This window comes from Centrocercus urophasianus, unplaced genomic scaffold (genome assembly GCF_019232065.1).
Source record: "Centrocercus urophasianus isolate 14NV4802_14NV808 unplaced genomic scaffold, USGS_Curo_1.0 seq_32, whole genome shotgun sequence".
In the NCBI taxonomy this organism is placed as follows: Eukaryota; Metazoa; Chordata; class Aves; order Galliformes; family Phasianidae; genus Centrocercus; species Centrocercus urophasianus.
In genome coordinates, this window is record NW_024884889.1 from 8,848,616 (window position 1) to 8,875,283 (window position 26,668).

The 26,668-nt window shown below is 37.9% G+C and overlaps 1 protein-coding gene across 1 annotated transcript in view; it reads right to left on the bottom strand.

Moving 5' to 3' along the window:
- Positions 1-26,668, bottom strand: part of PDGFC (platelet derived growth factor C) — a 117,222-nt gene that overhangs the window by 31,201 nt on the left and 59,353 nt on the right. Inside the window, exons 3-4 of the mRNA XM_042829680.1 lie at positions 18,529-18,724; positions 3,325-3,505 (exon numbers count right to left, since the gene is read on the bottom strand). Coding sequence (XP_042685614.1) covers positions 3,325-3,505; positions 18,529-18,724 — 377 coding nt within the window. The remainder of the gene's footprint in view (positions 1-3,324; positions 3,506-18,528; positions 18,725-26,668) is intronic.

A 26,668-nucleotide genomic window follows, 5' to 3' on the forward strand; every position in this document is an offset into this window, starting at 1 on the left:
AGACTGAAGCCCAAACTCATATTGTAGGTGTTCATGAGGTTTCTTCTTAATTGCATATGGCTACTATATGGATCAGACCTGTAACTGGGGGCAAGTGAGAAGGAGGGGAAAAGAGATGAAATATGGATCGTTTTTGCAGTATATTTCTAGGTGGTTTTGGATTATATAACACTGCCAAATACACGACTTTTAGTAAAGGCATAGCTGAACAGTCAAAATGCAGAACAACCACTAAACAGCCCTTAGTGAATAATGCAGCCCACCAGTAAGCACTGACTAAGTGATAGGGTATAGCATGAAAAGAGTGCCTAAGAATAACAACTGTGCTGAAAGTAGCAGGAGAACTCTGAAATAAGACAAGCTAACTTTTCTTAGCAAAAATAAGCTTTTTCAACACTTCCTTGCACTTTACAGTGTTCCAATTAACTTGCAACAAAAGAACACAGTTAAAAATAAAGAGAGCTAACCCAAAATTAGAGAATGTTCTTCTGAGATGTACCCATGACACACAATTTAAAATGGAAGAAAATCAGATAATTAAACTGCAGTTATCTAGATCCTTAAGAAAAGCTGTGTGGTTGTCTCGGGAAACGTTCTGCTCGTATACAGCGTACCCACAGCTTTTAAGCAGTGCCTTGCAATCCTGTGTTAAATGTTCCTGTAAAGCCATGTTGTTCTGAGTGCCATTGGAACTAATGGTAGTACTTTTGAGCAGCTATATCTTAGGAGAAAGGTAATCAGATCAATAGTCATTCTCCTTCTACTTATTAATCATAGAAAAGTTAGTTTGAAATATAATATACAATGTTAAATATATATATATACAATAAATTACAGGAGTGTTCAACAAAGCTATTTCTCTTGCTCTTTAAAAGACCTGAAAATGTGTCCAGTGCCCTTCTCCGTGTGTGGCCTCCAAATACAGAAACAAGCTTGCACTGTTTTATTTCAGTTTTGCTTCATTTCTCCCCAAACAATCTCTCATTGCTAGTCTACCAGGCATCTCCCCCTCCCCCTTTTCTTAAAAAATGAAAAAAAAAATAAAATTAACTGTTTAGGACCAATTCATAAAAGCGAATCACTAAGCAAATCAGTGATGGTTTTTTGCAAAAATCACTTACAAATTACACTCATTCCTGTAGCTGACATTTTTCACACGAAGGAGGAAGCCGTAAATTTTAATTTATCTTGAAATGTAGGATGATAAAGCATTAGATGTATATGCATAAATGAATAAGGAGAGAGAGACAGAGAGACAGAGAGCCTTCAGTTTTCTATTGCTTGAAAACCAGAAGCAGGTCTAATCCTGCAACTTATCAATAAGGATTGCATTTACAGTCTCTACAGTTAATTACGCAGTCTGAAATGTGAAACTTTATTTTCCATGGCTTATTAAAATGGATTGTTTTGAAGAAAAATCTCTCCATTAGAAATTTGGAAAGTCATTCTCACCAACCTTTGAACAGTTGTTGTACTGTGCATTTTGAAGCTAGCTCTGCATTCCTGTGACATGGTGGGGATTGCTCTTTCCTCTTACATAAGTGACAGATAAAATAGCTTGTTCTCTGTAACAGTTTGTATGCATACATCTTAGGCATATAAACTTAATTAATGGAGGAAAAGAAGGACAAAAAAAAGGCATAATACAGTGTCAAGAGTCTCTGTTTTTTGTCTACTTAGCAGATATTCATGGTTAGTGATCTAAATATTCTGAAAATTAGAGATTACTTTTGCGAGTGTTAATAATTTAAAAGTTTTCCCCGTCAAGTATATAGGAATAAATCCAGCCCAGCAACACATGAATATAATTATATGTATATTCTGGTAGTTTTAGGTGCATTTGTTTTAGGTGCATTTGTTTAAACCATTCCAGAAAAATTTGATCAAACGTCAGATAAACGTGTAGCAGGTAGGATGCAACACTAGAGCAACTGCAATGAAATCTGGCATCAGCTCACACAACATCTATTTAGGGATCTTCTTTTTACTATTTTCTAAAAGTAAACATACTCATTACCTTCTGCCCTTTGGTATTACAAGTTCAAACCTGGCCATATTCCAAGATGGTTTAGAGACTGACTGATGTGTTTTCTGATTTCAAAATTCATTCATCTAGCTTACAAAAGAGTCAAACAGACTTGCCCTTAGTCATTTTAGAAATATTACTTAGGCCTAAATAGTTACCAATACTGAGAGGCATACAACAGGAAACAGCATGTATATACACAATACAGCACTTAAATAACTTCACTACCAGTGTACTAAACATGTAAGACAGGAGATGAGGTGTTATCAAAAGATGCACAGAATTAGTCTTTGATTCTCCTCAATAAATGGAGTTTTGTGAAGGAGGACAACAGGCAAAAATGGAAAAAGAAGCAAGTCAAATGCATTGAGTGAAGTGCATGTCAGCAGGCTTACAACATGGATTCCTTTGATCAGTTTTTTATTGAGCTTGCAGATGTTTTACACTAACCAAATACCACAAACCACAAGATGACTGAGGAGATTCACAAAGTGAATTATAAAGCTTGCAACAAAAATATTCCTTACTCTCTTTAAATATGGAATATCTAAAACAAGTCAACTCCTGTTCCACTCAATCCTGAAGTTCAGAACATCGTCTCACCCCTAAAAACTTACAAATCTTGTTTTGCTAGCACAGATCTTTCGCTTGTTGAAAAAAAAATAATAGAAATCTGTTGATGGTGAAAGCAGCCATACTTCAGACAACAATTAGCATTTAGTTCCTGTGAGTTGCAGGTGTTAAACAACATTAAGAGAAGTCTAAAGTACATTTTCCAGGAAAAATGCGGTGAAAAATAAGTATTGTGCTTCATCTGCTTTGCCACTATAATAAAACAATTCAGAATAATAAGGACTTTTTTTTTTTTTTTTGAGCTAGGTATAATCATCCAGCTCTGCATGGCGTAGCTGACTTAGAAGAACATAAATTTCTTCAGTCTCACTTGCACTCAATGTTCTTTACAGGTCACACAGCTGATTCTTACGCTGAATTTGTTCATCTCAAAGCAAGAAAAAGTGGCTTATTTCACTGCACCGTAATAGGAATGCAAACATTTTATTCGAGTTTCCATATAAACAACTGAGCCATCAACTTCCCAGTCCAAAGCCATCCAAGATCAACCACAAAAACACTCAGTTAGTTAAAGAGCAAAACGTACAATTCTGGCAGACAAATTATTCACTATTATTATTACTATGAAATAAACAGTAATTAACCCTAAACTACGTAAAGATTCTTTTGAGCCACCACTTCAAAGACGTTATTTTTCTGAAATGCTCCTGAAACGTGTTACTTACTGGCACAAGAAGGGTATAATGGATGCAGAATCCAGGTTGAGAAGGAAAATATTCATCAGACACAAATCTTATTCTGATCTGGTTTCCTTTGGAGATTTGTCTGCTTGGCACACTACTGGAACCGCACCAGCGCCCTAGAACAGTGCCATCACTAGGTTCTTCAACTTCTACAAAGTCATACCTGAGCAGAAAAGAAAATTACATGTTTATTTACTGGTAAATTTCTACGAACATCCAATTCTAATGCATAAACCAAATTTCTTATTATATTTTTATTATTTCTAAATGCTGAAAGTATACTACCAAAGTTAGCTCTTTTTAAAAAAGCCTCCAACTTGCTACTGGCTTAAATACATAATAAAATCACACAGTGAGGTTAAAGAAATAAGAGCAGAGTTAGCGTTTTGAATAGACCACGAGTATGATTTAGCCTGTTCCTTTTATGGGGAATTAGAATATGCAGGATGGGGCAGAAATAATTCAGACCAAAAAAACCTGTAATTAGCCATGTGTGGCACTGTAATATCATTGGAAATATATTCCATGCTGCCAGTGAAATTTCAGAGGCTTTTGGTAATGCAATCTTGCCCCCTTGTAATACCAGGGATGAGTAAGCTCCGGAAGGTTAAGGTGGTTTAGGGAAACTTGGAAGCACATTTGGAGCTTATGCACATCCCAGTGAGACACTTGTTAAGCAAAAACATAAACGCACCATGTGTCAGAAAGAACCCGATCCGTTGGTAATACCGACAGGAGAAATATGAGTTGGGAGCTTTGAAAGAACAGAACATAGAAGGTTTGATTTAGTTTCATTGGTTTTTAACGTGTGGTCTGGGTATCCGTGGGGATCAGTGAACAACTTCAAATAGGTCCATGAAAGGAACTAAGGAACGCCCGTCAGTTGTCACCCATAAGCTTTAATACACCACACAAAGGTCCTTGCTTCCACTGCAGAATGTTTAGGGGGTTCTCAAGTCATAAAAACACTGAAAACCACTACTCTAGAAGGCACGTCTGGTTTTAATATTTCAACCTGTTTCATGTCAATTCCCCAGATGCCTACTGACAGAATAAACAGTAGGAATTTCTGTCGCTTTTCCCCTGCCGTCGAGCTTGAAAACCTGTGAGCAGCAATGCTCCTGGGCTCAGAAAGGTAGAAGTGCAACCCTCGGGCCCCAGCTGGCTTTGGGAAGCTTACTGCTGCCCCAGCCACTGCTCTGCTACATGACCACAGCACCTCTGCTCTCCTACCCCAGCCTAACACACCTCTAGGAAAGTTTCGACAGTTTGGAGAGCGTTCTGCTCTCTTACAGCTAAAGCTGTAAACAAAATGTATTGCTCATAGAAATCTAAGTTGGTAAATGTTACTGAATCCTTTTCAAGGGTACAAACAGTCCTACTAGCCCCGATGACAGCAAGTAACTGTATTTTAAAAAGGAAAACTCACTCCCACTCTGCCAAGAAAAATTTAATGGGAAAATTATTACCTCAAACATTTTCTACTGGAGCTTTTTGTCAATTTTTTTTTTCAGTAAATCTAATCTTTATAATGACTCCCAGTTCCCTAGTTAGACAGCAGGTAATAAATTCTGGTGTTGCATGTTTGTGCAAGACTGACTTGCACATTTATTATCTCCATTTAAAGGACCAGTATTTTTTCCACTTAATTAGAAATGAACGCAATGAATATGCTCATTAACTGTGTTCAAAATGTATTACTACCACGTCCCATAGTTTTAAATCTTTGTTGAACTTATGATACTAATTACTACATCACCATATTTTTTCCCAGTGAAACACTAATTCCTTTACCTGATTCAAAACTGCTTTAACTTTATGATCAGCTTTACAAGTGACTACGAAGACAACGTGTACATTAATCGCAGTAAGACTTCGAAGCTCACCATATTTACTGAATTGATTTTGAGCACTGAATTTTAGCACACAAGGGCTGCTCTGAAAGTAATGCTCTCATTTTATTCTGCTGGCTCATGACATCAGAGGCGGATGCTGGTGGTATGACAGTAGAGGCTGAACTTTCCCACCAATATTCCATTACATTGTGTTGCTGTGTGACAGATGGCAGCAGAGGGGCAGACTGGGATGTGTCTGACATGGAAGTGTGCATGAAGCAAAGGTGTGGCACTAAATTGCTCCGTGTGGATAAACTGGCACCCACTAACATTCACCAGCACTTGCTGAATGTGGATGTGAACACAGTGAGGCAGTGTGTGGTGTGTTTCAACAGTGACTGGATTACAAAATTTCCAATTTCCATCTTTTTATGTCTCTGGTAGATAATTATCCATCTATTTTTTTCTGATTTGTAAAGAATTAATAATTTAATCATACTTCAACAATTTCAGATGCTTGTGGGGAGTCAAATACAGAACAGGCATTAGTACTTCTACCATAACTTACACAGCATTTCTATTGCATCTTTGTTCTCCTTGTACCCCTGAAATAAAAGTGAAACAAATTTCACATCAACTAAAAAAAGCCCCTTGCACATTTTCTGGACACGCTGACTGAAGATAGAACTTGCTGCAAAACACAGCAAAGCAAAGTGGTTCAGATGCTTTAAGCATTTACAAGACTGCACTGCACAGTTCTGAGGCTTCTTGTCAACTGGCAGGGACAATATCACAGCCACCAAATTTCCCAGCAAGGGAAGCTTTTCCTTGTAAAGCAAGAAAACTTGGATAAGTAACCAGGAATTGAGAAACAGAAACTTTTTTCTATCCACAACAGAGTTAAAAAAAAAAAAGTTAATATGCTAATTTAACAAAATAATCCTTTTTCTGCAGTGTACAAACCAGAAAACACAATCCTCTGTGGCACAGTGACTAAAGTAATGCTCATACATATACACATTCAGTACTTTACTCAAAAATTACCAAAAGTTCTGACCAATAGGTAGTCTCATCTCTTATCCAGGGATGAAAGGTGCATTTGCCTTTAGTCAACACTTCCCATTGTACCTTCCCATATATAACTTGCAGAATATGTATTCCTCTTCCCTATGGCTAGGTGCCCAGGACTCTGAAATGAATTAACGACCTGAACAAAGGCAATTTATTTGAAAAGGACAAAGAGGTAATGTAAGGGACTCTGAACTTCAATACTTTTCAAACCAGGAAACGTATTCTCTAAGGAAATGTGTTTTCCTCTCCGTTCTCAATTTTTCTGTGGTTTACACCATTTGCTAAATATTTTCTGACAGGGTGTTTACCTTGGCTTACAGTTTTGTGACCTTCGTGTGGCTTCCCTCTGCCTTCAGAATCCCACAAATGTATCAATGAATGTAAGGAACAGAAATCCGCATGGTAAAATATTTTGCCATACTGGTGACACTGAATCTTTCCATCTGATACAGATGTATGCTAGACAAAAAGCTAGACACTCACCATGAGAAAAGTGAAATGCATTCTTCCTCCCCTCCTTTGATGAACATTGACTTCATTTTCCATTAAGTGACAAGAAGTTGACAGCAACCCCTGACATTTTTTTCCCTGTGGGATGCTGCAGTATTTCTATTCCATTTTGTTGAAAAGCATTAGGAATCTCAAGGTTTTCCCTGTGCTATGGCAGCATACAAAAATTACCTACCTCAGACTTGGACCTAAAGCACTGAAGGTCCTCGAGCAGTTCATTAGACAAAATGTTACTGAATAGAATGCTGATGGTTTATACTTGGGCAGCTTCATTTTGGAAACAATAGAAATTACAAAGAACTGTCATCCCGAAAATATTTTCTAAACAAAATTTCAAAAGGACAGTTTTCTCTCCATCTTCCGTCAATATTTAGAATCATTTTCATTTTTACTTCTGAAATATTTAAAGCTCCTATGGAATAAAACTTTAGTGTCCATCATTCAAGTTAAACTGTATTGTTCTACACACAGAAGTGTCAAGGCACTGGCAATAATTCACGGTACTCTTCACCTCTTAGATCACTTAAATCACAGCTGCAAGTAATCATAGTGCTTATTTCACAAAGAACAACATATTTAGAGAGGAAAGAGAGGCCAAGCATTAAGCTTGAAGACATTGTCTTTCAAAGTTTGTGTGCCTCACTTGTAACAAATTTTGGAAGAAACAGAAATCTCCAGCAATACTTCAATGGGAAAATTCACATTTATCTGAGTGGAAAAGGGAATATTGGAGCACAACAGAGGCATCAAACCCATGGCACCTGATGGCAGAACCAATCTGTTTAAGTATCCTTGTTATTGCCTATAGGTCAAGGCATTGTGTGGCCTCCAGCAAAAATCACAGGATGAGACATGGAGAATGCAAAGTTCACCATGAAGAACTGAGAGAAAATGGAAGGATCCCAAGAAGGAAAAGAGCATAGAAGGATAGTGACTCTCTGAGTCGGAGCAATAAGAGTGGATTTCAGGCAAACTACAAACCTACTGCTGCAGCAGTACAGTTGTAGGAAGAGGAGCACACACTGCGCCATTGATTCAACAGGAGAAGAACTTCTTTTCTGTCACTTGCACGTCCCTCCATGAAGACTAAAGGAAATGCTCCTCAAACATTGACACACAGAGGAAGAAGCTAACGTGTGAGATTAAGATCAAAATACTAAAAGAAATTAAATAGTAGGTAATAATGAAACTGCAGGTACATGCACGCTATTTTTCAAGTTGTGTAAGATGAAATCTTAGTTTTGGTAACTTTTCTCCTCTGGTGCTGCCAAGCTGTACAACTCTTACACAAGTTTGCAAGCTTCAGAATAGCTATTTAATTCCTTCACCTTTCAAATTCATTCATTTATTTTATAGTATTTTGTATTTATTGCCAGTAAACCACCTGAACCTAGACTAGGAGAGATTGGCCCATCAGTTAAGCCCACCACTAACAAGTAGATAAAATGTTCCTGAAATCACAGACCTTGAACACTGCACATCTGTACAACTTTGCTGTTAGTAATTCAACCTGCCACCAGAGGTAAGGAAAAAAAAAACCCTCAAATGAGACAGAAAGCAAAGTTTCCTGGATGAAAGGAACGGAAAGGGGACCTTGGCTGAAATCTTGACTCTGTGTGTGCAGCACCAACAAATACTCAATTGAGGGAATGTTTTTAAACTGAAAAAGGGAAGATTTCGGTTAGATGTTAGGAAGAAATTCTTTACTCCGACTGTGGTGAGGAACTGAAAAGGTTGTCCAGAGAAGCTGTGGAGATGGAGATGCCTGGAGATGTTCAAGGCCAGATTGGATGGGCCCTGGCCAACCTGGTCTGGTGGGAGGTGTCCTTGCCCACCTCAAGGACCTTCCAAGCCAAGCCATTCTAAGATGCATTCTAGGATTCTATAAGTCTTCAATAAAACTAAATTCATTTGACATGAACAGAAATGTTTGACTGAGGGCTACTTTAAATGACAGTAAAGATGAGTTATTAGAAGAAACCTGCTTTTCAAAGACTACCAAATATAAATTTTAAGATATTTTATATGTTCCCTCTTGATAATGCCTTTACAAAAGGAAGCCTGCAAAAAAAAAAAAAACAAAAAACACTCAAAAGCAGATGGAGTCAATTGACTCCAGTTGCTGAGGGGCACAGCAGCAGTTTCCTCGAGCCACTTTGGGAAAACTTATCAGAGCCACCAAGGAGGATAGCAGATGAGCCAACAGTTAAGAAATGAGTCATGTTCCACTTAGCAGCTTACAATTTTGTTATGCTTGATGTTTTAACGTAAAAAGAGACAGCACTGAAACAGCAACAATTTGATGCAAAATGAATTTCCATAGCTGTAACTGTATCTGCTGATCCTGACATACTGTGTTTTAACAGTCACTGTTAAGAAATAGCATACCCAGAAATAACTGATGTAAATAAAGTGATGAGGTCAGTTTTCGTACTCAGAAAATGATGTTTAATTATACACAAACATCACATCCAGCAATAAACTTCACTTTTGGCCAATGTAGCAAATGAGTATTATATAAAACAACAAGTATCTTTCCACGTCTACATTTTTCATGAAATAAAGATACTCCAAGTATAAACAGAGAACATTTCTAACTTCCATTCCCCAAATATGGATTTTCGTTTCTGTGCCAACCTACGTTGAATACATCTATTTTAGAATATGCAGTGCTGTACATTAGGAGCTGCCTTATGGAAACACATATTCATTCACAAATGTTATATGGTTGCCATGGCTCAATTTCATCTTTCCTCATACTGATTAATAAAACCTTGAGGCTTCTAACAGAACTGCATATTTCCTTCTGTATTTCTATCTTGCTATCTTAAATTTAGGATACATTAAAAAAAAAAAAAAAAAAAAATTACTCATCAGTAGTTTCCTTCCCCTTCACTCACTGTAAACAGGTTTGATAATGACTATACATCACTGCAAGTGAAAGGAAAAAAATGAGACAGTTTAAACCCCCAAATGCTACTCTTCAAACAGCCCAACACTTTTCACAGAAAGGAAAAGATGCAATATGGTTGTCTGATTGGGAGAAAATACCTGCTGTGTAACTGTCCTCCTGTCTAGCAGAAAACACATTTCCAATTTCTGTGGACCTGCTGAAAACCCGAGGGAGCAGCTGATGCACCTACATTTCAAGTAGTAGCTTAGCTTTTGTTTCTTGGGAACAAAGCAGCATATTAAAGAAAATAAAAATCTCTTACTTCAGAGCTAATTCATAAACAAAGCACTGCTGAATACACATCCTTCTCCTCACGAGCAGCATTGGCACACAAACACAGTATGAAAATAAATCACAGCGACTGGCATTTACGTGCACTGGTGAACACTCAAGTGTCTCCAGCTCAGGCATGTGAATACTGCAGACCCTGAAGATAACTTCTGTCTCATGGGGAGAAAGGGGCATTAACTTTTCCACAAAATGGGAAATTGCAAACTAGATGCACTGCAAATCTTCTTCAGGTTTAAGCCAAAATAATTCTATATTCAGACAGCAACAACGCAGTAAATATTTAAGTGTACTTTAAACTTGCCATACAGATAAAACGTGTAAATAAGTACTTTCAGGAACATAGCCGCCACAGAACACAGATCTAGATAGCCTGTGCCATGAACTTAAGTTGCACAAGTTTAATTTCTAATGAGCCTTTTCTCTCAATCACTTGAATAACAATCCTAGAAAGATATACTATAATCATGCAGGTAAAAACTTGAGGTATGAAGGGAAAAAAGACTCCTTCTTTTAAGACTGATTGTTAGCTTTCTGAAGTACTTCTGATGCCACCCGTACTCACACTGTTCACCATAGACAGTGCACCTCCTTCAGCTTCTCTGAATCCAAAACTATTGTTTTTATCGCTGTTTTTTGAGCAGCATTTTACATATTCAGTCTGGTATCCCAAATCCTGTATGCACAACCCCTTATATCCTGAAAAGTGGTTACGGATTGAGTCAGTGACGTGAAAACTACTGGTTAAGCAACTTCTTAGTGATATCCACAAGTAAATTTTAGAAAGCAGCAACATTGCTAAGGGGTATTTTAAGCACATGAAGGCACTCACAGGCCAGTGCAGGCAGCACCCCTCCCCTGATACTCAGCAGCATCGTGCACCTGGTCAAGTCTCTCCTCTTCATTCCTCCTGCTTCTTGCCTCTTCACTGGAGAGTGGGGCTCTACTTAGGCTTATTTAAATGAAAACACTTCTTTCTTTTGTTTAATGATATAACTACATATGGTTTCTTGCCTGCTACAGTAGCACACAGGATTTACCAATCCAGCACAGCCCATTTATCACCAAATCCAATATCCTGCTTCGGGACAGGCTAATAACTGCTACTTGAACAGAAAGTGAAAAATCCCTGTAATGTAACTGAGGAGTTGCAAAACACTGCAAGAGGCAGAAAAATGTGTTCCCAACCCTAACAGGAGATCAGTTTACACCTAAAGCATGCAAAGAGTTTCCTCTCACTTCAGTTTACCTAGTTATAAATTAATGGACGTAAAATTATGCAGACCTATTTTTAATCCAGCCACAGCATACCAATCAGAGCCCAGTATGAAACAGAACTTCCTAATAACTGCTGTTCACTGGTTTTATTGTCAGAAGGAGAAAAATATCTATTTATTTTACATTATAAACACCCTGGGATACTCACACACGACCACCCGTCCTTTTTCAGGATAAGTAATCCTGCTTTTTGCAGTATCTCTTCCATGTGCATCTTCCCAAATATCCTGATAATCCACATGATTTAAAGCACTGTCTAGATGATGCTTGAATTCTGGCAGCCTGGAAATATGGCCACTGCCTGTAGGCAGCCATGAGCCTCCTCTGCTCTGGTCTGAACAAACCAAGGGACTCAGCGGCTCCTCATCCTCAAGACCCTTCACCATCTCTGTGGCTCTAAGCAGGGGAAAGCTGCAGTACTCATTTACTCCTACATTTTAATTAGCACTGGGGAAGGAGCAGAGAACTCCATTAGCAGTAGCTGTCCTCAGAGCATCCCAGAGACAGGTAAGACCTAGCAGTGCCTAGCAGGAAATTACTTCATGCCACTGGAAACACAGCCAGCTTTGGTAACGTGAAACAATTTTAGAAGCAATAAATTAGGATTAGGACTGTTTACAAAATATTTTGATACTGTGAACACAGTTTACTTCATTCAAACAGCTTGCTTGAGATTGAAAGGACCAAGAAGGAATATTAAGGAGCCTAAAATGTTTTCTAAATCAACGAGTGATAGTCTCTAGTGTGAACAAAGAGTAAGGGATTATGTCAGCTACCCACTCAGCAGCAATCACTCTCCTAACACTCATCAGAGCTGTGAAAATTGGTAGGCAAGAATGCCACAATAGTCCCTAAGTTTGTGCAGCTCGTGCTGTGCAGGCTGTGCTGTCCTCCATTCCAACCGTGGAAGCACCTTGTCCTATTTTCCTTTCTTGTGTTGAACTCTGATTTACTTACAGAGTACAATTTTGCAGCTATAAACCATTTATACAGAACAGTGTTTAGTCTTTTTAGAAGCTTAAGAAACGTGTTGCAGAGTAGTGTTGGCAACAACTGTACTACTCGAGCTTTATCTTCTTTTACTGCAATATCTGCTTTGTCACATTTACAAACCCATCATCATATAAATGGTATTAAATGACTTTTAATATTCAGTAGAGAACCTAAATGAATGCTTATATTTAGAAGCCAAATTCAGATTACAAAATTGGGTAATATTTTTGTCTTCTGCCGCAAGGTTAATCATGATCCTCTCATTTTAATGAATCCATCTACTTTGAGCGTATATTGGCAATTGTACCACAGAGTTTAATAGCAGCAGGAGCTTAGGAGAGGTTTAACTCTGCCTTCCTAAGTCTGGAGCTTCCACTGACTTCCCTCTCTTCTGGGCACGAGACATGCCTCTGCCAGCACCAACTACTGACAACAGTTAAAGAGCAGGATAGGAGCAGCTCAAGGATGAGTTACTGTACAAATCATCATTTGGGAATTTAAGAGATGAATTTTCTGGAATCATGGAATATTCAAAAGAAATGTCTTTCTAAAGTAAATAAATACATAAAAGGAACCACATTTTTGTCCAATTCGGAACAGTGATAAATTTTTCTAGTGCTTAATTTCAGAAGTGAGCCTAAATCAGACTGGCAGAAACAGATATGGTTACTTCTTCTGATGGAGACAAATACTCTGTTGTTCTTCAAAACATAGAATCATAGAATGGTTTGTGTTGGAAGGGACCTTTGACATCATCTAGTTCCATTCCTTGCTGTAGGCAGGGACACCTCCTCCAGAACAGGTTGCTCACGGCCCCATCCAGCCTGGCCTTGAATGCAGCCAGGGAGGGGGCATCCATGACCTCACTGGGCAGCCTGTTCCAGTGTCTCATCACCCACACAGTAAAGAATTGCTTCCCAATATCCAGTCTAAATCTACCCTCTTCCAGTTTAAAGCCATTTCCCCTCATCCTGTTGCTACCTGTCCTAATAAAAAATCCCCCCCCCCCAGCTTTCCTGTAGGCAAGTAGGATTCATGAGTGTACTGGATTCCTGTGCATCCATTAAACTGAAATGATATTGTTAGAATGAAACTTATATGAAATAAACAACCTTTGCACTGCTGATTATTTTCTTTATATGTAAAATAAAGGTTTAGATAATCAAAAGACTTTGCCAAAATTAATTTAACTTCTCAAAAACTTTGATCCCCACACTCCACTCTCATCCTCCCTTTGAATCCATTCAGCATTTAAACCTCTCCTGAAATGCTACCACTACTCAGCTGTCCTGCAACAAATGGACTGAGAAAATAGAAACCAAGAAAAAATAAATAACAAGGGGAAAAATACTCCACCTTCACTCAAGCCTTGTGGCACACGTTGCTCCTAAAATGCCACCTCCCTGCCAGCAGTAGGACATCAGTGATGCTACCAAGAACGTCAGCTTAAATCACCTGTTTCAAAATAATTCCTTCTTATCAGTATTTCACTTAATCTAAGGCTCTTGAATACTAGAATTCGTTCTGGCTATTTAAATTATATGACTCCCCCCTTTCAGACTTTGAATAAAAGTGATTAACAAGGAGTTCATATGTCAAAAAAAAAAAAAGGTAAAATGAAGGACTAGTAAGCTTTTTGTTATTCCAGTTGTTAACGGAATAATTTCTATCCAAACGGATCTAAGTGTAGAAGACAGCAGTAATGGGTTTTAACTTTAATATGACTTTATTTATGCTTATAAATATATGTATAGCCAGTGATGAAGGAGACATTTAAGTATCACAGATGTGGAATCATCTAAGTAGAACTGAGGCCATCTACGTTCATTTCTGTTCTCAGTCTGGATTGGTTTTCTGTTTTTATTTTTCTCCATAATTTGAAGTCTTAGAGATTTTGGGGGACTCCTCCCTGCCATTTGAGTTTTCAAAAGAAGGTGGAAACGGCAAACCCTGGAAGTTCAAAATGAGAAGAACAAACAAAAATCCTCAAAGAAACCAGCAGCCTGTCTACTTAGTGACGTGAGTCACCGTGAACATTGACAAGTTGAACTTTGCGGTGACTTCTCTACCTGTAGCTTTGCACAGGTAGTGTCACTCTTGCAACAAAAAAGTCCATCAGAAGTATTGAAGACTGCCAGGCAGCAAGGGCAGCTCACCAAATGTCAAGAAGTTATGTTTCTTTCTGAATATTTGATAGTATGTTCTTAGTACATACATTAATATTGTCTCCACAACGCACTCAAGGCAAAAGAAAAACAACAATATGAATGGGTTTTTTCCCCTGTAGGTTGCAGTACAGAAAGATCCTAGAACTTTTCTTTCCTGCACATGCTCTGTTGACACAGTTAGGTGTTACCATGGCACGGGCCAAAGAGAAGTGAAATATCTATTATCTTTTTACTTAAACACCACGCGGCTGCAGCTGCGCATCTGTATTTAACTCCAATGTTAGATGGAGAGTTTTGTTGTAATTAAAAGAAAGTTCCATGTGCTCCATTGGGTCCTACGTTACATGGAAAGCTCCCTTTAGAAAATCATGTAACAAAATGTTTAGCTTTCATATAGTGCTTACCATAACTCACCACCAGACAGAATGCATTTGACATAATTTATACCAAAGAGACAGCTAAGCAAATATTTTCCTTCTTCATAGCCAATGACTACAGACAGTCTCTTTATGTTGTTTCTTAAACACTTGTTTCAGCCTTGTGAGACTGAGCCGAATCTTCAAGATTTTTAATCAACACTTTGCTAATGATACATTCATTAGGAGCTGTTTAAGCAGTTTGGATACGGTTTCCTGGAACCTAAGAACTTTGACGTTCCCTGAATGGAAGGGAACAGCTTGGGCACAGTTTGATCAAAAGATTTGAAGTGAAGGAGATAGCATACAGAAATGTTAGGAAAAAGGGAGGCAATGAGCTTAGTGCTTTGTATCTTAAAGCATCATCTTAAGTACCCCCAAAGAAAGAACGTTCCTGGAATTGAGATATAAATATTGAATTTCATGTGAGGACAGTCAAAAACAGTCACAGTGCTACTCATAGATTTTATCCCACGTTACCCCTGACAGCCATTTTCAGCTTTACTCATTTTCAACAGGCAAAAGTTCTATATACTGCACATTAACTAGACAAGTTTTAGAGATTCATTCAAAGCTGTACAGACAAGTGCTTCGCTTGCATAACTGCAACAACAGATTCACATGTGTAGCTGCTAAAAGCTTCACATGAAAACAAACAAAGGAAAGCCTACAGAACAGACTATAGTTCGTACTTAAATCACTAGAGCACTGAAGAGACTTGTAAATGCATGTAGTCTTCCTAAAGTGAAGATGAGCATCAAGTGCCATCGAGTATTCAACATTCATTCAGTTCTGCTTGTGGATCTTAATCCTTATAATCTGATCTATAGTAATTGCACTATGCATTTTTAACACATTTCTGTGTTTTATTATACGTAAGAAAATTCAAACAGATTGGAATCATCTGATAATTAGAACAAACAGCTGCCACCACCACAAAATGAACAACTATAGCCATTCTGTGCACAGCATGAGAGTGAATTTGGCACACATCACTATTACAAGAAAGGTTTTTGTTATTTCATGCTGCAGTGTAGAACCAACTCAAAACATCAGACTGCCTCTTAATGGCAACTGTAACACACACGTTCTTCAAGGAACTTCAAGCTAAGTCTGTGCCTTCATAACTGGAGGGGTTTATGTAAAACTTCTGCCATTGTATATTCTCAAAGACAGAACACAACGATTTCAGACAAGCAAGAGTTGAGCAACAGTTATTCTGAAATAAATGCATGGATTGTTTCATATGTAAAATGGGCTTTGTGTACACTTTTGACAAGGCACAATTTTAGTCACAGAGAGGACCCAGTGCAGGCGAAGCAGAATTACTGTTAATAAATTATTAGCTGCATGTTAAACAGTGCAGAGATGAACTACAGAAATGTAAAGCTATTGCAACTGTAAAGCCTGGGCAAAAGTCACCTGGAGAAATATGGGCAAAAAATCAGATGTTTATTCTGAAAAGCCAAAAACAAACAAAAAACACCCAAATAGTTAAAACTTTTGAAAAGTAAAAGAGCCAACAACTATTCTTTACACTGGTGAGTATCAGCACAGCAATTAGGACTATGGAAGTTTTATGCTTCCAGGTGAGACTGGGTTCTGATGGCATAAACATAAAATTTGCTGTAATGCAAATAATTTGTTAGCACATTTTCTGAGTTGAATCGCAGGTAAAAATGAAGTGGAGAACAGCTGTGCAGGATAATGAAATTCAGATTCTGGAAACTACTTAAAAGGGAGGCTAAACTGGTACCTTCAGCGTACCTGTAAGATGTTAAAATCCTTCTAGACAAGAAGCATAGCTGAAGTGTCAGAACTGACTTTGGAGAAATCCAAATATGGCCAAGCCAGCCAGATGTTGGCTTCTAGACACAGACAAAAACATGATCCATGGAATAGAAGACCTCTCCTAAGAGGACAGGCTGAGAGAGCTGGGGCTGCTCATCCTGGAGAAGAGAAGTTTGCGAGGTAACCTGACAGCAGCCTGTCGGTATCCAAAGGGGAGCTTCAGGAAAGAAGGGGACAAAACTTTAGCAGGTTCTGAAGTGAGAGGGGAAATGGTTTCAAGCTCAAAGAGAGGAGATTTAGTTTGGATATAAGGAAAAAAAGCCGTTTACAGGGAGGCTGATGAGACACTGAAACAGGTTCCTTAGCGGTATGGTTGATGCCCTGCCTCCAGAGATGCCGTGGGCAGCCTGATGGAGCTGTGGTGTCCCTGTTCTTCACAGAGGTGTGGGACTGGCTGGCCTTCAGAGGTCCCTTCCAACTCTAAGGTTTCATGATTCTATATTTTATTCTGTTCTTTGTCATATAAACTTGGTCTTGAGAAACCACTCTTGCAACAACAACATTGATTTTTGACCGTCAAGATGGCAGAAACAGAGCAGTCATAAATAGAATGCAGGCAACAAAAACCCTCAGCTTTTCTGCAGAAGGTAGAATGAAGATGAAATAACTTTAGTAAGAACAACAAGAGCTAAGAAGCAAGACATTACTTATGAAGAGATATTACTCTGATAACTCAGTAACTTAACTGCGCTGTGTAGAATTGTTTTATGCAGTTAAACTCTGCACTTTTATTTCCTTGTCAATTATTTGTACTGACTTCACAGAAGAAAAGATACATATTCCTTTCCTTTACTGACAACATTACTGAATTTAAACTATATAGGAACATTATCTCTGCATTTTCTTTGTTAAAAACAACAAAATTTCTTTTTCAGAGGGTTGAATCTTCAAAGTTAAAAAGACAAATGTGTCCTCGAAAGTGCACACGTCAGGATTTGCACACATCCAGCTTCCTGGTACACAAGCATGAATACGAGCACGATAAGATAACGAGTGGGTGAAGATTATGAGTGACCATATGACTGCTTTTTAATTTGATTAGTACTTTTGCATTCATCACCTTGTTTACTTTAAATAAATGTACTCCCATTAAAATACTATTCAAGCTTTAAGATTGAAAATACTTTAACTTATCTTACTTTTTTCTTTGCAAGTGGACGAATGAGTCACCCTACCTGGATTTTCTTTCACCTCACTTCACTCTGCCACATGCAAAGAAAAGAAAAAGCAAGCTAAGTTTTCATTTAAAAAGGGAGTGCATTCATCCGAGCAAACATGTGCTTATTGTACTTGGTATTTTGATATATTTACATAGCCTTGACAATCACTCTCTTCAGAATTATGAAGGTATCTGTCCATCCGTTATGAACCACAACTTCCAAAATAAGAATAAGCTCAAAAGTAACCCCTAAGAAATCCAAAATTGAAAAAAAAACCAACAAAAAACTGATATGAGATATACAAACAAATGAAGACTAATCAATTAGAAAAACTGAGACATACAGAGCAGTAAAAAAAAACCAAAATCTAAAATAGGGGGGGGGAAATAAAGCAAAAAAAAACCTACTTGGAAAGGAAAAACTGCTGTGAAATACCTCCCCAGGAACACATCAAAGCAGGATATGACATTCAAATGATATTTCAAGCATGAAATGCTTTCCTAGCACTGCAGAAGAAAATCAGTAGCTAATACATCAGAGTTGCATTTTCACAGATAAATTGACGTGCAGGTGTAATACTTTTCCAAAACCTGAGGAATACTCTTGTTCCATCCCCCACGTCTTCTTTAAGATATTTTGTAAGTTAAAGCAAAAGTCACTTACTTGCAAATGTCATCTTCTGGGTCCTCAAGCCCAAATCTTTCATCAAAAGTAAGCTGTATCCATACATTTTCATCTACTGCTACTAATCTCCACACTAGTACAGTATTGCGCGGGTATGTGTGTGGAAACTTGGGGCTGTGAATACTTCCATTAGAAGTGACAGTTATTATCTTCTCATGCTGAGGATCCTGCACTCCTGTAGTAAAAAGAGAAAACAGACACATCAGTACTGTATTTCTTTCCCTTCTCCTAAAGAGCATAGCATGCATAGAAAAAGTCCCTTTCTTCTGATGGCTTTTTTCTTCATTTTGTCTGGAAAATCTATTTAGTAAAAACAGATTAAGAGATAAAGTTTGCTTTGCTGATGAAAAATCAATCAAACCCAAGCTCCAACTGTTGGTCAGAAAACAGAACGCAAGTTCAAGTGGAGGTAAGAGAAATGTGACTGTATAGTTCCTTCAACTCCAACATGTAAATGCAAGACTGGAGCCCTCACAGCATTCCAGCAGCCAAAGGGACTTAATCATGCAGGCTGCTGATGGCTCCAGTTCTTTGCTACTGGGGAGTGCAGAGAAGTCAGCTGAGGGTGGAAGAACAGGCCTGCTCACACTTCATGCCTACCACACAGAAGGGCTGGTTTAAATTTGTCTCTCATTAGAGGAGACTTTTACATTTACTGGGTCCAACAATCAGGATTTTGATGGCTGCATCCATGCCGAGGGCTGTACTGGGCAACGATAGCCTGATGCAGGAGCATGTCTAGGATGTGCTATTTGGTAGTTAGCAAGTATATGAAATTAGACATTTACTGACAATTTCCGATAGAGGGCATCCCTTAAAATTCTTCAGCTTTGTTAGACTACAAAATACACTTAAAAATAAATGTTTTATGTGGCAGTAAACGAACTCAAAAGAAATACGCTGACTACATTTGACTCGAAACCACACAGAAGCACTGAAACAGTTTCTTTGGGTGATGAATTCACAACTGTGAGGAGTTCCCAAAAGGAAGGGACTCCTCTGGTGATTGGTCACTGTGACTGTCAGGGATACAACTCTCCTCACAATAACTCAAACAACCTCACTGCCAAATGCCCAGCATTCCCAGGAATTCATATTCAGCAGCTGGAATCAGTCTGTATGGAAGACTCAGCTGCAAACAGGAGGCACTGATCTAATCCGAATACTTCTCAACATCATGACACAAAATGATGAGAACTCTAAATGACAAAATTTAGTTCCATGAGCACATCAAAGGAAAAAAAATCTTTATGCTACAGCACAAGACTTCTACTGTCTTTGACCTTTTCTAAAAATCTGTGTATAGTCAAGTTTGACATAGCAGTCAGTAAACCATAGCAATCCTCAGTTACCTAATTAATAACCTTAGTAACTAAACACATGTATAGTTTTGTACTGGGGAGTAATTCATGTTATTTTCTTTTTGGCAATTAGTTTTGTCAGTTAGTTACTTCATTTTGTTTGTTATATAAACAGCATGGTGATGAAAATACATTTGAAACTATGTAAAAAGTCTGTGCTTCAGTCTACCATGAAAACATGCACTGCAATCATACCTCATTACAGCAACATGTAAAGGCTGACAGCTAAATGAATGTACTGCAAGAAAAGAAACCTATACAAACAGCATTGCAATTTTAAAGGAATTAATCTATATTTAACTGTAATTTAAAGTCTGACAGACTTTTGCCTTCTATTCTGACGGACCCATGCCTTCTACTTGTGGTATGAAAACGGATTTTTTTCCTTTAAATGAATTGATGCTTACATAAACCTGAAGGAGTGTGGTTTTGCCAGTATTCACACACAGTTACAGAGGACTGACAGCCTTGCAGACACACAAGGAGAACAACATGCAGTAATAAGAAAAAAAGCACAAAGGACGCACAAGAGAGATTCTTAATTTAGACACCTCCCTGTTTTTTTTTTTGTTTGTTTGTTTGTTTTGTTAGCTAAGACACAAGCATTCTCTCTTTGAAAAGAGAGGCAAAGGAACAAAAAGGCATGCTGTAAATTAATGAATGGGACTTGCAGCATCCCCAGCATCTCCAGCTCCTCCGTTTGGAAAGGAAAAATGTCTTTTACACAGCACTGTTCCAAAAACATATCAAATTCTCACACATATCACTTGCTCCATTTCAAATATTTGCTCTCACACAGTGGAATTTCTTCTGCAAAAGAATTATTTTCTATGGCCACAAAGGAAAGTAACTGTCGTCACTGGAGAATGAGGCTTGTTATTTGTTTTCAGATAAGCTGCAATATTCTTTGTCATCCATTCTACATAAACTAATTGTACCACCACACTGCAAAAAACTAGCCTTCGCCTATTGATTTTGTGCATATTCAGAGAATTTCTTTTGGGTAGCTTGTATGAGGAGCACAGCCACCTGAATGTAACTAAGTTGAGACTACAGTTTCCTGTTCTCCTCTGGAATGACTTCACAATTTCTGGCTTTATTTCAGGGTTAGGCTTAAAAAGGAGTAACAAGTTCATCCAGATTTACAGTGGTCAGCTGTGTAGATCAAAAGCTATACATTTATCAGTCCTTACAGCTGTGACCTGTTTGCTTTGCTATTAACATCTCATAGCCCCCTCAAAAAAAAAGATAAAAATGGATCATGATTTTTCAGACAGCACAGATCAACTTGAGAAGCATCAGTCCAGAAGAGGCGAGGTGCCACCTTAGCCTTAGTGCAGCACTATCGCACGAGGGAAGGGGGAGAGACAGGGCTTCAAAAAGTGAGCAGAGATCACCTGCAGGAGAAGGTCCTGGAAATGGGGCACAGCAGATGGGGAAAACCCCTAAGCTGACCCAGGGACACGGCGTGGTTACACTTCTTAGGGAAGGACTGTATGAGCATCACAGGGCCCGAAGCTGAAGAATGAGTTGCCACAGTAGTCTTTGATGTGGTGCAAGATGCTATCACCAGATTTATATATCAATGTAGAAAGCCCGCACCTGAAAATTACAAGATTCCAGACATTCTGAATGCACGGCGGTGCCTAACCCCTCCACTGCAACGGTAACACAGATGAAAAACCACGGTATCACCAAGAGATCAGCAGATGCCACTGTAAACTGAAATTAAACCCACCGACGAGACAAGCTCATTCCTGCCTACTTCAAAGTAGGCCTCTTCGCCCATGGGCACAATACATTTCACAAAGATGAGTGCTGACACTTCTTAAATATAGCAAATACCTCTTCCTAGTAGGTTGTAATCGCTATGTTTTGGAAGGGGTCAAGGGTAAAACTCAGACAAATCAGATGCAGTTATGGAGCATCGAGGAGAAACAGCCTTGGCCCCTGGGTGCCACTCTGAGGGTGGATTTTCGTTGGAGGTACAGCACCGGTAATATCAGTTTTTAAAATGCTTTTTGTTAAGCCTTCACTGATTTCTCAAAGTAGTTTTTTTCTGTAATTAGGACAAGATCAGAGTCCTGCCAATCACGGATTGCTCATAGATAATCTTGTTTATTTCATTCTGGAGTCCTTAGCTACGAAAAACAACTTCTAGGCTTTGAGTAACAGCCATATAAGGCTATCAACGCTTCAAAAAACAACGCCAAGTTCAAATACAGAAAATTCAACTCTAAATATTTACAGATTAAGATTAGAGCTCTTTCTGATATACAGCAATGCAATACGTGCAAGTCTTCTGCCTTAAAACTCGCCAACAAAAGATAGCTATTTGTTCATTACTGTAGAACTTCAAAGGGATGCATTCTTTTCAAATATTATCATTATTTGAAAGGATTTCCTGCAACAATCCCATGCAATTTCTACAACTCTCCGCACTATGTACAGAAACAAGCTTTGTAGAAGAAGCCCTTTGAAATGTAACATAATATGGTATTTTTTCCAAACTTTCGAAAAGCAGCAAGCCTACTTTCAGAAGTAATAACTAAAGGAATATGAGAATACCTCTTTCTATCCTCTGTCTCTGGTTCACTTGCCTCCAGGCACTTCATAGCTATTATCTGAATGTAGCAGCAAAATTTAACTCTTTTTCCAGGCACAAAGGAAAAACTGGAAAATGGCCTGTTACTAGCAGAAAACAGCAGGCAAACAGCTCAGCTTGATATTGTTCACATGTACAGTGGGAAAACATTCAAAATCGTACAAATGCTGCTCTGTGGGACCTGCAGTCCAAGCTCTTGGTCGGGTCATAATTCCTGCTCACACCACAGCATGTCACACATTTGATGGCTGGCATTTTCTTGTCAACTCTCAGACTTGCACAGATATATTCTCCATAGTGTCTTTGGATAACTTGCTCCAGTGACATATTAAATTCCAATATAAGATGTTTTTCCTCATCTGAATCTGAACCTTTCTAGCTGAAATCCTGATCAGTTCTTTTTACTATTTTTATTTTATTTTATTTTTTAGAGGACAGGGTTGCTTTGGCCACCAGGTCATGCTTGTAGCTGTTTTTAAATCTGCTGTCAGACTGCCCCTTATGGCCCTTCCTTCTGCCCATAAACAAGGCCATCTTTGCCACCTCCTCTCACTGTCTAGGCACCAAGTCTTAAAGCCTGGCAGTCAAGCCAACTTCACCCTATCCAGCAAGCAGTCTATTCTTCCAAACCATCATGCCTCAAGTACCACGAGAAAGTACCACCTTGTGCTTTTGAAGCACAAGGGCTTGTTTTCATTTTCACCTTTTCAACTAGTGAGCAAAGGAAACTTCACACAGGCCTGCTGTATCTTCTAAGATAGCTTTAAGTAGTATGGCTTGTGGTTTTCTGGGTTAAATTTCTAAGACACGTCATGCCTTTGGTGGAGGTTTGATTCTGAGTTGCTTCCATGCTTTGATATAGCTACCTATTTGAAATCTTAGTGTGACTCTTCAGATATTACTAAAAAATAACCAGAAAGAGAAGTTTACAAAGCTTACAGGCAATATACACAAATAAGCTGTCAACTGACACATGATAAATTCACCTTCTAACAAGAAAACTGCTGATTTACACAAATACAGGAATGTGTACAGGACATTTTGTTTCACATGTATTTGTTTCACTATTATTATTATCACATTTTAAAATCCTACAATTTCTCCCATTTCATTGCCTTAAGCACTGAATAACATATACGATTTAACTGCTGGTTAAAGGTCCTTCTCCTGTAGCTATGCAAAAAACATGATGTGAAGGAGTTCACAGGGACAAGATGAGCAGAGAAGAGCAAGGCTTCTAATAGATCTTCAGGAACCCAGAGTTATGGCAGCTGGCTATGAGGGAAGGACAAAAAAACAGGGTGTGAGGAGGGAAAGATGTCACTGGAGAACAGAGCATAGAACTGTAGTAACAGATTTAATAAAACTTCCAAACAACTGCGTGACTTCATGTCTTGCAGAAGACATTTGTGACTAATCAAACAAATCACACACCAGCAAACTTTCTTTGATTCCAAATTGCATTAAGAAAAGAAAAAAAGTTTATACTTCTGATATTTTACTTTATGAGTTTATAACCTTCAAGTATCCTGCCAGCCTTTTTTGTCTTGAATTCTGGCTTTTGCTTTGAAAAGAGCATGGCAATTAAACAGTTTGGGCTTTTGTTGTGGGGTTTTGTTGTTGTTGCTTTTTTTTTTAATGCATGGCAAATTTAAAAATAAAAGTAATCTCTTGAGATCTATTTTAAGACCAAATGCTTGTGGAAGGCAAACTTAGTCCTGAATTCCTCTATACCTTTTAAAACTAGATATACAGTGCATTTTAGCCAATTCCTTTTTTTAAAAATGCTAGATGAGATAAATTTCTGTATTATCACATGCTCTAAGATCTAATTACTCATGAGTGTTTCAGTAAGTACTTTATTCCAGTGTTCACAGGTAAAGTCTTGGCTGCACTAGAATAAATATTTAAGCTCTTGTTGGCTTGAAAGTGAAAGGAATTCCATCTCTATTAAATACCTAATGATGTTGAAATATTTATCATATAATGAACTTATAATAATAGCATCTGCCTTTTTTTAGCCATGGGATGATAAATGTCCTAAAATAAATATGAATATGCAAAATACTAACAAACCTAGAGTATACACACATTCCAGCTTTGGACTGCACCCTACCTCAACCCTCTTCTGTTAAACTACAGAACTACCACCCCAAATGACCTGAACCTTCTTAGACAGATACAGCCATACTAAGGAAAGAAAATCCTGCCTTCAACTCAAGACTCTTCCCATTAGTTACTGAATTAAACCAGAATCAGGACTTGTGTTGGAGATCCAAACAAAGAGGTAGTATTTCCAGCACAAAGTTTTATAAGCAATACATTACACTTGATTGTTGCAAGAAGAATTTTATTTGTGGGTGAACTACTATACAAAAATGGGCACTACAGCTGTTTAAGATGTTAAAAGGTGTTGATAATTGTAAGGGTGTACATATTGAAGAGACTTCAGACTGGATGTAAAATAATTCCAAATTGGCAAATATGGGAGTGGAATGAAACACTGAGAAACTACTCTGACTCCTCATCCATTCTTTGTAGGTAAGAAAAAAGGACATTAGGCAATCATGAAAGCACAAACCTTCAGCAACATTTTACGGTGCTGCTTCTTTCAAAGAATATTTCCTTAGTCTACGTGGTTTGGATAACAACTACGCGTATATCTTTTATCTATATGCTATTATTCTATTAGATAGAGTAGAAAAATCACATTTAATCAGCCACAAGAGAAAAAAATAACTATTTTATGGACTGAAAAAGAACAGTTGTTTATGTCTCCATTTTTCTTCACTTCAAATGCTTTATTTAAAAATATTTTTATTCACATTACTGTGAGGACAAAAAAAAAAAACCCAAAACGCAACAACTTAATGTGCAACTACTAAGATTTTTTTATAGAAGATGGAGGGAGAAATGGAGAGAAGATGAAAAAGAAAACAAATAGAACAAGAGGGAAAAAATGTCATCACTTCCTCTGTTCTTGCAAGGACTGGCAAATAGTAAGCATCTTCACAATCAACAGCATTAAGGGCAGATGAAAGATAAAAGCCTAAATGCCTGACCATCCCCCAAAAGCATGAGGTCACCACCATCTTTGTATCATAAAACCCCTCTTCCACTTCCACAACTTCCTATAATGGAATGTTTGTTAATATTTTTGTTTTCTTCTATATTCCTGATAATCAATATGCTAAGTAATACGGTTGATATTTTCTGTAGCTTATTTTCCCCTCCCCGAACAAAAAGAGTAGTTTTACATATTCTGCACTTCAGTACCAGTTAATAAGCAAGGTGAAATGAGTAACCATCCATCTTATTGAAGCTCAGACGAGCTACTTCCCAAACTCTTAAAAGATATAATGGTCTTGGACTGGGAGAATTGCAAGTCTCTTTGGAAAAGTACAACTTAATATACATGAAAAATGTCAGTAGAAGACAAATCCAGTAAGGGTTAAAAAGTGAGAGAGACCAGGAAATAAGAACAAACAGTAAACCAGAAAACAGTTGTCCAACTGGACATACTTACACCTACTTAGAGATTACAGTTATTTACTTTCTTTAAAGGGGAAAAAATTACACCTTGAAGTGCTTGAGAATTTGAGTGGAGAAGATTGCCAATATATTCAAAATAAGTAACCTTCTCAATTGTTCTGCTACTCAAAAATGTGATATAGGTTTGTTGATGCTATTTTTACAGGAAATTGACTTAGGAAAGCTAACTAAATTCTTAATTAAATGCAAGCAAACACCAGAAGTTATTACTAAAATAATACCTATACGGTTGCACCATAGAATGGTTTTGCACATGCAGAAAACATTGCACATAAGTGCTTGAACATAGCACTCAGAATTTGTTTTGAATGTTATTAAGACAGGACTTAAAAACCACATCCAAAATTACATTTGTTAGTGCTAGAAACCACACAGGTGAACAAAAATTATCAGTCTGTCCCGAATGACTATACAGCCTAAGCAAGGTATGAAAAACCAAAAGCAGCAGTATTCCCCCAATTTACTAAACTGTGCATAGAGTGGCTTAATAGTTCAATAAGATAACTTCAACAAAACTGTGAAATTAGTCTGGATCTCTTTCAATGTCAGTTAAAAGCATTAGTTTCAAAGCCAGCTCTTAAAACTTCCTTGCGTATCTCAT